Source organism: Quercus lobata, chromosome 7 (assembly GCF_001633185.2).
Source record: "Quercus lobata isolate SW786 chromosome 7, ValleyOak3.0 Primary Assembly, whole genome shotgun sequence".
NCBI classification, from domain to species: Eukaryota; Viridiplantae; Streptophyta; class Magnoliopsida; order Fagales; family Fagaceae; genus Quercus; species Quercus lobata.
This window is the reverse complement of record NC_044910.1, coordinates 44,822,132-44,834,423: the sequence shown is the minus strand read 5'-3', so window position 1 is coordinate 44,834,423 and position 12,292 is coordinate 44,822,132. Positions and strand designations below refer to the sequence as shown.

At 34.1% G+C, this 12,292-nt stretch overlaps 1 protein-coding gene across 34 annotated transcripts; it reads left to right on the top strand.

Annotated features, from left to right (window-relative positions):
• Positions 1-302: 302 nt before the first annotated feature.
• Positions 303-12,024, top strand: LOC115952317 (TMV resistance protein N-like). 34 transcript variants are annotated; one of them, XM_031069481.1, is made up of 12 exons: positions 303-1,141; positions 1,949-3,053; positions 3,256-3,528; positions 3,625-4,563; positions 4,671-4,802; positions 4,909-5,812; positions 5,947-5,976; positions 7,440-7,943; positions 9,352-9,451; positions 9,990-10,111; positions 10,856-11,013; positions 11,554-12,024. In XM_031069481.1, the coding sequence occupies exons 1-2, from the start codon at positions 648-650 to the stop codon at positions 2,697-2,699; spliced, it is 1,245 nt and encodes a 414-aa protein (XP_030925341.1). In that variant the 5' UTR covers positions 303-647; the 3' UTR covers positions 2,700-3,053; positions 3,256-3,528; positions 3,625-4,563; positions 4,671-4,802; positions 4,909-5,812; positions 5,947-5,976; positions 7,440-7,943; positions 9,352-9,451; positions 9,990-10,111; positions 10,856-11,013; positions 11,554-12,024. The 34 variants fall into 34 exon arrangements, with proteins under 34 accessions (XP_030925341.1, XP_030925340.1, XP_030925325.1 ...); XM_031069465.1 differs by lacking the exon at positions 303-1,141 and having other exon boundaries at positions 2,703-3,053; positions 4,671-5,812; positions 7,440-7,475; positions 7,720-7,740; positions 7,871-7,911; XM_031069452.1 differs by lacking the exon at positions 303-1,141 and having other exon boundaries at positions 2,703-3,053; positions 4,671-5,812; positions 7,440-7,475; positions 7,720-7,740; positions 7,871-7,943.
• Positions 12,025-12,292: the final 268 nt, after the last annotated feature.

Sequence of the window (12,292 nt, the reverse complement as noted above, 5' to 3'; positions counted from 1 at the left end):
AACTCTGCCACGTGGTGAGTTGTAGTTGATGAAGGGGTGACCCACCATCACTCCTCCACCTACCACAACTCGCCACGTGGTAGAATTGTGCACAAAATTGTGGCACTAGAATTTTCCAACTGAAACCGACGGATATATATTATTATTGTTGCCTTAGTGGGTAACGCGCGTGTTTTCCAAATTCCTGTCCCATGTTCAGATCTTTTTATCAGCTTTTTATCATTTGTTTTTAAAGCTCCTTTATCAAAACTACGCGTTTTGTGTTTAAATTTAAACATCTATAAACCATAGCATCTCTTTCTTGTTCTACCGCTATCCCCACAAACGTTTTTCCTCTCTCCTCTTTGCAGACACTCTCTTCTCTTCTCAGCCACTCTGTCCCCTTTCTCTCTTCACTCATCCCTTACCTAGTTCACACTCCAGTGCTACCAATCTCTTGGCTTGGATCTAGTCTGTTTGGTTTTATATTTCGGGTTTGTTATTTGTTTCTTTGATCTGGTTTGCTGGGTTTGTTGTTTGTTTCTTTTATCTTCATTTCCAATCAAGTTTCGCTCTGTCCAAAAACTTGGAGCTTTATACTCCTCATCTCTTGTAATTCTCATTTCGTCACATCTTTCATCTTCGCAATCTTCTACTTGTCGACTCTAATGGCTCTCCCAATCCATCAAGGAGGCTCCTTTTCTTCTTCCACTCACCGATCGGACCACGATGTCTTCTTGAGCTTTAGAGGTGAAGATACTCGCAATGGTTTTACTGGCTATTTATATAGTGCTTTGTGTGACAACGGTTTCAAGACCTTCATTGATGATAACCTCCAAAGAGGAGAACAAATTTCAGAGGAACTTCTCAAAGCTATTAAATCGTCAAGGATTTCAATTATTATATTCTCTCAAAACTACGCATTTTCGTCTTGGTGCTTAGATGAACTTGTCGAGATTCTAAACTGCAAGCAAAATGGACAATTGGTTCTACCTATTTTTTACAAAGTGAATCCATCTGAAGTACGAAAGCAAGAAGGTAATTTTGAAGCTGCACTAGCTGAACAAGAAAACAAATTCAAGAATAACATAGAGAAGGTGCAAAGGTGGAGGGCAGCTCTAAATGAAGCGGCTAGTTTATCTGGATGGCATTATGAGAATGGGTATGTATCTAATAACTAATGTTACGTGCTTTTCTGACTTTTAGACCTCCAATGGTTTTCTTAAATAACTACAAATGCCAAATATGAAAAGAAAAAATCTATTATGATTATCTCTTCAATTACTAAGGCAGTTAGGCGAACATATTTGAGAATTTTTCTCCCCCTCTTGGTAAGTTGCAAATGCATTCGATGAGCTTTAATCTCGTGACCTCATCTCTCACCCATACTTGTGAGAAGAGGAAGTGTTGTTTGAATCAAGGCTCATTGACACAATCCTTTCAAAAACATTTATCTAATTTTCTTAATCATTTCGTTCAAAGTATTATAAATGAGTTTTCAATAGGATTGTTACCTCACCTTAGGTGAAATTTCCGTGTAGCTGCTTGCCAAAAGCCTAAAAGAATTTCTTACTTGAAAAAAAAAAAAGAATGAATCAAAATCATAGTTTTGAATAAAATAAAGAATGTCGTTTTAGTTTGGCAAAGAAACACACAATATATGTACGTTTCAAAGACTTATAAATGTTATAGTTTCTCCCGCTAATTTTTTATTTTTTATTTATTTTTATAATTCCAATTTCTTTTGATTATTTTGGTCAAGTATGGTAATCCACAATCTTTTTCCCCCAAAATAACTAATATTAATGATGCTTCTCAAATCCTTGAATTATATCCTTTAATTTAATTGATAATGTGTCAAGTGTAGGTTTTAATGCATAAAACTAGACATCTTGATTCTTATATTTTCTTATTCATAATTTCAACTAGTCCAACTCATTTAATGTCTCATATGTTTTGTGATTGGCAGCAACCCTGAACATAAATTCATCGAACATATTATGGGACATATGTATACCAAATTAAGTGGCAAACAGTTATTTGTTGCTAAATACCCTGTTGGAGTAAATTCCCGAGCCATGGCCATAGAATCGCTTTTAGATATTAAGGTAAATGATGTTCGGATGGTAGGGATTCTTGGTCTTGGGGGAATAGGTAAGACAACTATTGCAAAAGCTGTTTATAACGGAATTGCTGAGCATTTTGAAGGAAGTTGTTTTCTAGAGAGTGTTAGAGAACAGTCTGGAACAAATGATGGCATAATCAAACTACAAAAGAAACTCCTTTCTAGTATCTCAAGGGGCAAACATTTGGAGGTGGAGAGTGTAGCCCATGGAACCAATATGATAAGGGAAAGGCTTCAAAGTAAAAGGGTTCTTTTAATTCTTGATGATGTGGATAAATCAAATCAAATTGAAAATTTGTTTGGAAATTTTGATTGTTTTGTTTCAAGAAGTAGAGTCCTTATAACAACAAGAGATGCACACGTCCTATCTACTCTTGGAAAAGATTGTACAATTTATGAGGTGAAGGAATTGGACAAACAAGAAGCTCTTGAACTTTTTACTCGATATGCCTTTCAAGGAAATAAACTTGAGGAAGATTATTTTGAACTTGCAAACCAAGTCCTCCAATATGCCAAAGGCCTGCCATTAGCTTTAACAATAATAGGTTCTGATTTGTATGGAAAAACAACATCTGAATGGAAAAGTGCAATATAGCAATATGGAAAAATTCCTAAAGGAGATATTCATAATATACTTAAAGTAAGTTATGGTGGATTGGAAGATACGGAAAAGGATATTTTCCTCGATATTGCATGTTTCTTCAAGGGATGGAACAAGGATAATGTTGTAAATCTATTAGATGCTTGCGATTTATATTCAACAGTTGGTATTCCAAACCTTGTTAATAAATGTCTCGTAACTATTGGTCATAATGGCATATTGGGGATGCATGACTTGGTACAACAAATGGGTAGGGAAATTGTTCGGCAAGAATCACCAAAAATCCTCAACAAACGTAGCAGGTTATGGTGTTATGAGGATGTTCTTAAAGTACTATCCGGAAGTAAGGTATAACTTCTTTTTCTTTAGATTTTGACTTCTTTTTTCATCTGATAAAAGTTATAAGTTTTCTTGTTTTGATTTTTTTTCTTTTTAACATTATAGAAAATATAAGTTTAATAGTATTATTTTTGCTTAAAATTTCAAGATTATTATAGTTTTGTCAAATTCGATTGTATTATATGTTTCACTTAATTCTTTATCCAATCAGGGGTCAGACAAAATTCAAGGTATATTGTGGCATTCGCCTAATCCAATAACAGTGCAATTACAAGCTAAAGCTTTCAAAAAGGTGGAAAATCTCAAATTTCTTATCGTTCGTAATGTACTCGTTTCTAAAGAACTTAAATATCTTCCCAATGAGTTAAAGTTACTTGAATGGGACCAATATCCTTTTTCCTTGCCATCCAATTTTTGTCCTCAAGGACTTGTTGACCTCAAGATGTCACATAGTCGCATTAGATTGGAGAGGCTGTTCAAGCAGGTATGAGTATTAGTATTGATGAATTTTGATTTCTTTATATGTTTCTTCTAAAATTTTGTTGAAGAACAATTTTCCTTTTTTTTTTTTTCCTTGCAGGGGTTAGCTTTCAAAAATTTGAAAAGTATCAATTTGTGCATGTGTTCATCCATTAGAATATTACCTGACTTGTACGCCCCAAACTTAGAGAAATTGGACATTAGTAATTGTCAAAATTTAATTGAGGTTAATGAGGCCATTGGATCTCTTGATAAGCTTAAATATTGGAATCTCAAAGGATGCGAAAAGCTTCAAATTCTTCCAAGCAACTTTAGGTTGAAATCTCTTGAACATATTTATCTACAAAACTGTGTGAGTCTTAAAACATTACCTGACTTGTGCGCCCCAAACTTAATAGAATTGAACATGTTTGGTTGTGAAAATTTAATTGAGGTTCATGAGGGCTTTGGATCTCTTGATAAGCTTGTTAATTGGGAACTCTATGGTTGCAAAAAACTTCAAATTCTTCCCAACACCCTTAGGTTGAAATCTCTTAAGTCTCTTGGACTAGTTTTGTGTGTAAGCCTTGAAAACTTTCCCAATATTCACCCAGAAATCAAATGTGATCGTTAAAAGCTTGATTATAGTAATATTAAAGAATGGCCTTTGTCACTGAGGTATCTTTTTAGTGGGCTTACTGACTTAAGCCTACATGATTGTCAAAACCTTGGGGGTTTTTTCGTTAGCATTTCGAGATGTAAGTTTACGAACTTGCGGCGATTGGCAATTACGAAGTCAAAGTGTGATGGAAATCTAATTGAATCACATATTTTGATGAAGCCCGATTTCTTCCCCTCATTGGGAGGTCTATTTCTAAATGAGACTAATATTGTTACAATCCCAAGAAGCATTATTAGATTTACTACATTACGATTTCTTTCCATAATTAGTTGCAAGAACCTTCGAGAAATTCCAAGGCTTCCACAGTCTATAAGAACTGTGATCGCAGCAAACTGCACGTCGTTGGATCTACCATCATCATGCAGTTTATTGAATCAGGTGAGCTCCCTCTCTCCCCCCCTCTCTCTATACGTGTAAGTTTGAGTGATATATATATTACGAGAATCTCTAAATTTCAATTTCTTGTATTTGCTAAATGCAAGCAGTTTCAAGAACTGTTCATGGATCCCCCGTCTTCTCATCGCGATGTTGGTCATTTTATACTACCAAGAATTGAGATTCCGAAGTGGTTCAAATTGAAACATCAGAGTGTTGGAAATTCTTCTGTATCATTCCGGGTTAGTCGTGAATTTCCAAAGTTAATTGTCTATTTTGCTATTCGATCGGTGGAGGTGAGACAGTATATAGAATGTTCTGTTGTTTCCGCCAATGGTTTTTCAACAGGTGTAACTTTTGGTTCCCTCCCTATGGAAGGAGAGCATCTCTGGATATATACCCCTTACATTTTGAAATGGAAATGGGATGAATCAAATCCATCCGAACAGAATGACGTTACGATTACAGTTGAAATCAAGGATGACACTTCTTCTTGTAACCCCATAATCCCTTCATCTGATGACCGCAAAATTACATGGTTGGGAGTCCATGTAGACTGCATCTGCTGTGGTTGTCGGTCTTCCTCTGTCTCTGATGACATCGATCACCATTCTTTTCCATCTGATGTGGGGCCTCAAATGGACACCAACTTACTCATGGTTCACCCAGGTTTGGGATCTAGTGACGTGTTGGATGATCTGGGTCCATCTTCGAGGGCCTGGATTTGTGATAACACTGAGCTACAGCCTTTGCCTGCTGTTTTCTCCACTTCTAATGGTTCAGATTTAGATCATGGGGTTTTAAACAGTGGAGGGGTTTCAGGGCTTTTGATCGAACCAAACTCAGGTTTAGCTGGGTCATATTTGGGATTTGAAGGATATGAATCAACGTTTCCTGGTGAAGTGCACAATTTGGATTCATCATCAATTGCCAATCCCTTTGCAAGGAGTGGATATCTCGACTCAAATGCTAGTATAGATGGTTGCTCTCCCCTAGTCCTTGATGACATTGAGCACCATTCTTTGCCATCTGATGTGCTTCCAGTGGATACCACAAATGGGTCCGAATTAGGCTTGGGTCGGCAAGATTCGGGATTTAGTGATGGGTTTGATCTGGGTTCCTCTTCAGTGGCCCATGCCTTTGACAACAATAATTCTGACTTCAATCTGTTTCCACCATCAAAGAAGGCAAGAACATCTTGATCAAACTTCAAAGAATTATGCTTCCACCTGAAAGCAACCTCGACGCCAAGGTATGCCTGCTTTAGTTGCATTATTGGATTCACATTGTTGGATTTATGCTTAAGTATTTATAGGAAATCAAGCTGCTAGGATTTGTATTTATAAGTTATAAAATAAGTATTTAATTTATTTTATTTTAATGCAGTTGCTGTTGCTGTTGCTGTTGAAGTAATTGGTAGGTCCAAGATCCATTTCCACCTTGCAATTTGATTTTCATTTATTGTAATATTTGTATTTTATTCATTTCATTTTTCTGCTTCTAGTGCATAATTTCCTCTTACAAGATTTTCTAAACTTCAATTTTATTAAATAAGGAGTTTGCTTTTTGTTTGTTTGAAATTGAAATTTAAGTCAAGCACACAAACTGTTCGAGGAAATGCTTTTTCCGATATTGAACCTGTTTTCTTACTGCTTAGATGTTTCTGACCTGTGGAATTCATCGAGCCAGTTGTTTTATGTTTTATTGTTAATTTCTAAAAACTAATTTTGTTTGATTACTTTTGCTTTTCTTGTGGGTTTTAAATTTTGATATTGTTGATTTTCACATATGTTTCTTTACTTTTATTGATTCACTAAATAATATTACTTAAGATTTTTCATTATTTTATCCAGAGGTAAGTGACAACTGAACAAGAATGCATACATATTACCAAGAGAAATAAAAATCAACTTTGCACTGAACTATGGACTCAGGATCCTTGAGTATCCTTCCTTTCTCAAAGAGGCTATGGCTGCGATTTAAGTCATAGTGGCTAATATAATCCTAGGCATAAATAGTTGGTACCTTTAGGGGTAAAAATAAGTTGAAGGCCAAAAGTTCTAAAAACACCATAAGAAAAATTGCTAGGTCTGCAGTGGTTTATTATGTTTGGCTTGAAAGAAATGTTTATGTATTCTGCAGCAATGTCTCGACTTAGGAAGCATTAAGCCATCAAGACCTTGATTGAGTTTACCATAATTGAGAATTTTGGTTTGATTTTTTTTTTTTTTTTTAAGTTTAGTTGCAGCTTTTATTTAGTTTTCTGCTTGCTCTGTTTTTGTTGTTAGGTGTTACAGCTTTTAGATACTGGTGTTTCCTGTTTGTATGGTTTGTTTATTTAATAAATTCAGTTGTTCATAAAAAATAATAATAATAAATACTTGAGGACCTTGACCATTTTAACTTACTTATTTTCTACATTGCCAAATAAGAACAAACTACAAAGAAAGTGTGAATTCAAACCTGAATTCCGTTGCAGCCAAACATTAATTAACTAAACATTTTTTTTTTCTTGATTGCATCGCTCATATGGTTACTGCGTTTCTCCATTTAATGCTTTTTTTTTTCTTTAATGTGGTTTAACTATTGAGAACATCTAGATTTGGATGGAAAACGTAAGAAATATGCAATGCTATATGCAATCCTATCCTCTTTTTTTGCCCTAATTGGTGGTCAATTTGTATATTTTCTTTCTGCTTATTGTTAAGATAGTAAATTTACTGGAAAACAGATTTAGGTTTTTCAAGTTCAACTCTCAGATATGAAAATGCTTTAGATCTATCCAGCCAAGCTAAATCATGTAATGGTTAGTGTGGTAAAATGTTGAAAGGTCCTATTAGTCTAAAGGTTTGACATTGTTGTTTCTTTTTACTTTTTAGGTTTGAAGTGTTTGCAGTAATTCAAAAACCTCTGAGGTAAGACCATGAAAATTTTATTTTGTGGATCTCCTATTTTGGTGATCCATATTTTGGTGAATATTCTTGGATGGGAAGATCATATGAGGTCAATGAGTTAAATTCCAACCTTTTCATAGTAGTTTGGTGGCATTGAACTTTCTTGTTTTCTTTGAAAATATCCTAAACCAATTTCCCCTTTCATTCAATTGCTTAAAAAATACATAATCTTTTTTTCTTTTTTCTTTTTGATGCCAAGATTCAGCTTCAAGAGCTAAGATGGGAGGTAAAGAGTAGACTCCTCTGCTATGGCATGTTCTAATTTTTTTTATTTGCTATCACTTATGATTTAGTGATTTAAATAGTTTTTATACAAATTAACTGTTTCAAATCTTTATTTGGGTCTTTTTGTCTAGGAATGTGGAGTAGTCTTTAAAGGACTAGATCCTATGTCAAGGTAATCAAGAGGTACTCTCTACAGTTAAAAAGGTGTGTAATTCAATTAAATACTTTTGGAAAGGCATTTTTGAAAGTGCACCTTGCTCTTAATGTTCTAAAAATTAAATAAAATTTTTGGATCACAAATTAAGATAATGAGTTGATTGTTAATCAAAATGACGATCTTTGGTTAGTTTTGTTGATAAAAAACAAATAAGTGTTTGTTGAGATTTTGGTTTTGTTTAATACCAAGTGATTTACACTTGAAAAGAGTTTGGCATAAAGTTGTCATAAGACTATTCAAACAGCTAAACAATATTTTTGAGGTTCCAAACACTGCAAATTTGGAATGGGCTGCCAAAGGAAGGTATTTACAGTTGAGAAGAATTAGGATTACGGAGTCTATACATAAGACTACTCAAGCAGCAAAACCAATAAGGAGTGTTTAATTAGGATAAGGAGTCCTAGATTGGCTTATTCATTTATTTAGTTTATTTGATTTGCTTTAATTTGTATTAGAACATGTTTCCTGATCACAATATTTAAGATTTTTTTTTTCCTAGGTAAATTGAGGAAGGGGTTGGAACCCCAATACTAGACATCGTGGAACTACTAGAGTATCCTTTCACCCCTCAGATTCTTGAGTGATCATTTGATATGTGCTATCAAGAACCTTTGGTTTGGATCTGTGGAAGAATATTATATATATATATATATATATATGATTGGTTAAAGAGTTATTTTTAGAAGCATAATATAAAGTCATGTGTTTTTATATACTTGTTACTTTTTTTGTTAATTAGGAATGTTTGAATTAATGAGGATGGACAGGGCCATAATTTCATCATTGCTGGGATTGCAATTGTACTTGTTGATAAAATTTCTTCATCCCTTAAGTTCATTTTCCTGCTTAAAAATGATATTTCTATCTTTTAGGTTCCTCTGTTTGCCTCTGATAGACCATTCTCTAAAGCTCAAACAAAATTCTCAAAGTAGTTCTCAGTCTTGTTGCTATTGGAATACAATATTACAACTGATTCGGAAGTACGGGAAAACTGATTTGGCCCAATGATCGGTCATGTCTCTTTACGATCAAGAGAGCCTATTGGCTTCTCCATAATGAATACTTAGATGGAAGGAGCATAATTCAGAGATATAGTTCTCAGATGTGGGCTGCCCTTTGGAAGATGATATTGCCTATGACTTGTGCAATGTGGTTCACATCCTCACTAACCATTTGAATTTAGGTCCTAGAGCCAAAGTCAAGTCAAATTAGGTTTCATCTTGATTGGAAAGAGTGTATCAGTCACAAGACCAGTGCAATCACTCCACTGTCATCTTTCCCAACACTCTTTGGGCTATTTTAATGCATAGAAACAGAGTAGTGCATGAAGGAATAAATGTTAATGCTAGCTTCGAAAGTCCCAAGTCATAGTGCTTACCTTTCTTCTATTTGTAGGGATGCAGCAAACACATGGGAAGTGGATGCTGCATTTAAACCACCTGATGTACTTTTCAGTTGTTTTCTTGGAAGTATAGCACATGATCATCTACTAGAGGTGTGGATCTCTCTCTCTTTTCATGATATGTCTATATGATGGTGTAAAACCTATAGAGAATTTGGTTAATAAAATTATTGTTGGATGCTTCAAAGGGTTCTATGTATTATATGAGGCATGTATGAAGATGAAAAGATAATTGTTTAGCTCCATTAGATATTTCATAATTGGAAACTCATATGATGGGGGCAATTTCTTGCGTCAGTATTTATTAGGGGAAAAGAGGGCAGTTTCTTGAGATTATCTAAGTGCATTGGTTGAATGGGTCTGTATTTGCTCCCATCATTCAATGTGATGTCATGAACTGTGTAGTTGTTTATATTATTTTTTATTAAAAAAAGTTTATATCATGTCAAAGTAATCTAAAAGGTAGAAAGATTAAGAGAAAATTGAAAATAAAAAATGGAAGTACAATTTGTAAAACCCCATGCTATGTCAAAGTTTATACATTTGACACTTGTTAAAAGTATCTTCTTTATATTATGAGCATCATATCAACTCTCTACATTTCTCTTTTTAATGCAACTTTGGTATTTAGATTATTTATTGCCAGGTTCTGGAAGCTCAAACAAGTCCGGTGGAAGCTCAAACAAGTCCGGCTGCCCAGGAACAATGATAGTGTTGAGATGGATGTGAAAATTAGTCCAAAGATTAACAAAGGTATACCTGGTCTTTTGTTGAATTTTATGTGATAAAATATATCCGAAGTCTTTCATCTACTGAGTGATATTATTGGATGAGTGAAACATCTATTACATATCTTGCTTAATTGACCCTTAAGTATCTTCTTTAAAAATTATTTTAATAAGTATGCTTCTAAACCAATTCATTTGAAGATATGTTTAAAACTATATGTCCGGTTTTGAAAAGAAAAAAAAAAAAGGATTTTCTTGAATAATCCTGCTCTAATTACTATTTCGGGGGATTGGGGGGTGGGGCTGCTGTTAAAAGCTTTGTATACTCAAATATTCTTTTGACTGTATAGAATGCTCAATGAATCCCCAGATGAGAGGTTGCCAGGTAAATTCCTAGGCATTATTTAAATCAATATGGCCCTTAAGGCTACCTAGTACATATGCATTTGTGATCGCTTTAAAAGCAAACTAAAAGTACATCCTAGGAATTTGCATTTGATTGTGCAATAGAAGTTGTAAGCAACATATGATTTATAATTGGGATTTCAGGTCATTGTGTAATTCATTGCATCTAGATAGCTCTGAAAATTTTTGTAATGTTTCTTTAGATGATGTGAACAGTGTAACTGAACCTTATAAATTACCCATATTTTCATCGTCTTCCATATTATCTTTACTAGCTTGTCTTTTCAAATGCTATTAATATGGGTCATTTATCTCTTATTGATCCTTTGCACATAAATTTATGTATAACCCAATTAACTGCCAGGAGTTCCAGAAATATTATGTGGAGGTAATCCTGAAAGTCTTTAATTTGGAGCTGCATTATGGGGATTTATCTTGCAGCAACTAAAGTGATGATTGGTGGTACCTAGTGATTTAATGGGTATTTGGAGCAAAAGATGTTTGGAACACTTGTAGTATGAGGTCAGTCAGTTTCTAGTTTTCATATACATGTCACTAGAAAATATGGATCAATTGATTGATTTTTTAAATATATGGAAACTAAAGTGTGGGTTGGTATAATTTTCAAAAATCGCCAAAGTGGAATTTCAATGAACTTCGAGGGTCTTGTGTGCATCTCTCTTCAAAATTTTTGAAGCAATAGCACCAATTTATGTTTCTAAAATTGATGAGCTTTTTCTCTTTTCATTCATAAGTGATTTGGTTCTTGCTTCGTGTGTGCATTGTAAAACACTATATGGTTATGAATTCATGTGACATTCAAACATTTCCTTTATTATATTTAAATGATGCAATTTTTTTTTTCTTAGTAAGTATATGCACATAGTGGGTCCTCAGCTCATCTTGTGGGAGGAAAAAGTGTAATTTGAGTAAAGTAGATTGGCTTGAGTGTTGTGAATTTCTTAAATCTATATCTGGATTGGTTTTCTTCACCTTTTAGAATCTAGCTATAATACCAAGGCCTATGTGAAATGACATTGGTTTATCATTATCTTGATTCAGTTTTCAGACAAGAAGGCATGGATGGAAAACAGCCTTACAATTAAACACAAGTGGGATTGCTGGTTATGGTGAGCAAGAGAGCCTCAATGGCAACGACCATGATCTTGGAACATATTTATTTAGTGTGACATAAAGTGAGAAAACACGAGTATGTACTAGAAGAGATCAACCTCTTTCCAAGAAAATAATAACCAAAATCAATTCAGAAAAGCCAAGAAGAGGAACAACCGGTACCATAGAATCCATGCAAAGATCCATCAATTCGGTGCAAAGGAACTTAGGTCGAGATTGGTCCAAGTTAGAATTGGGCAAGTGACTCCCTCCAAGGGCTTTAGAGTGTTTTTAAAGTTTAACTCTTAATAAAACTATCAATTTCTTTTTTCTTATAGATTGTAAAAACATCGTTTTCACTCCGACTAATTTGAGTTTAACTAATTTGTCCAATTTTCATCATGGAAAATTTGGGTGTTAGTTTATTTCTTTCTTTGTTTTTTGAATGCAAAAATATTAGTCACAGCAAAAGCTCTAGTGTTTGTGAAAAGATGCTCCGCATTTTTGTCTCAAAAATACAAATTATGTTTTAACATTCAAATTTCAGCTTTTCATATATTTCAAATTAGAAAGCGGGGAACTTTTTTTGGGGAACTTTTTTTAGTAGATTGAGGGTCTGTTTGGATAGAACTTATTTTGCTGAAACTTAAAACTGAAAACTGAAAACACTGTAGCAAAATAATTTTTA

Coding starts and splice junctions, on each gene's coding strand:
- LOC115952317 (XM_031069476.1), top strand. CDS start 4,339: ATGAAGCCCGATTTCTTCCCCTCATTGGGAGGTCTATTTCTAAATGAG. Junction 4,564..4,670: donor CATGCAGTTTATTGAATCAG/GTGAGCTCCCTC, acceptor AAATGCAAGCAG/TTTCAAGAACTGTTCATGGA.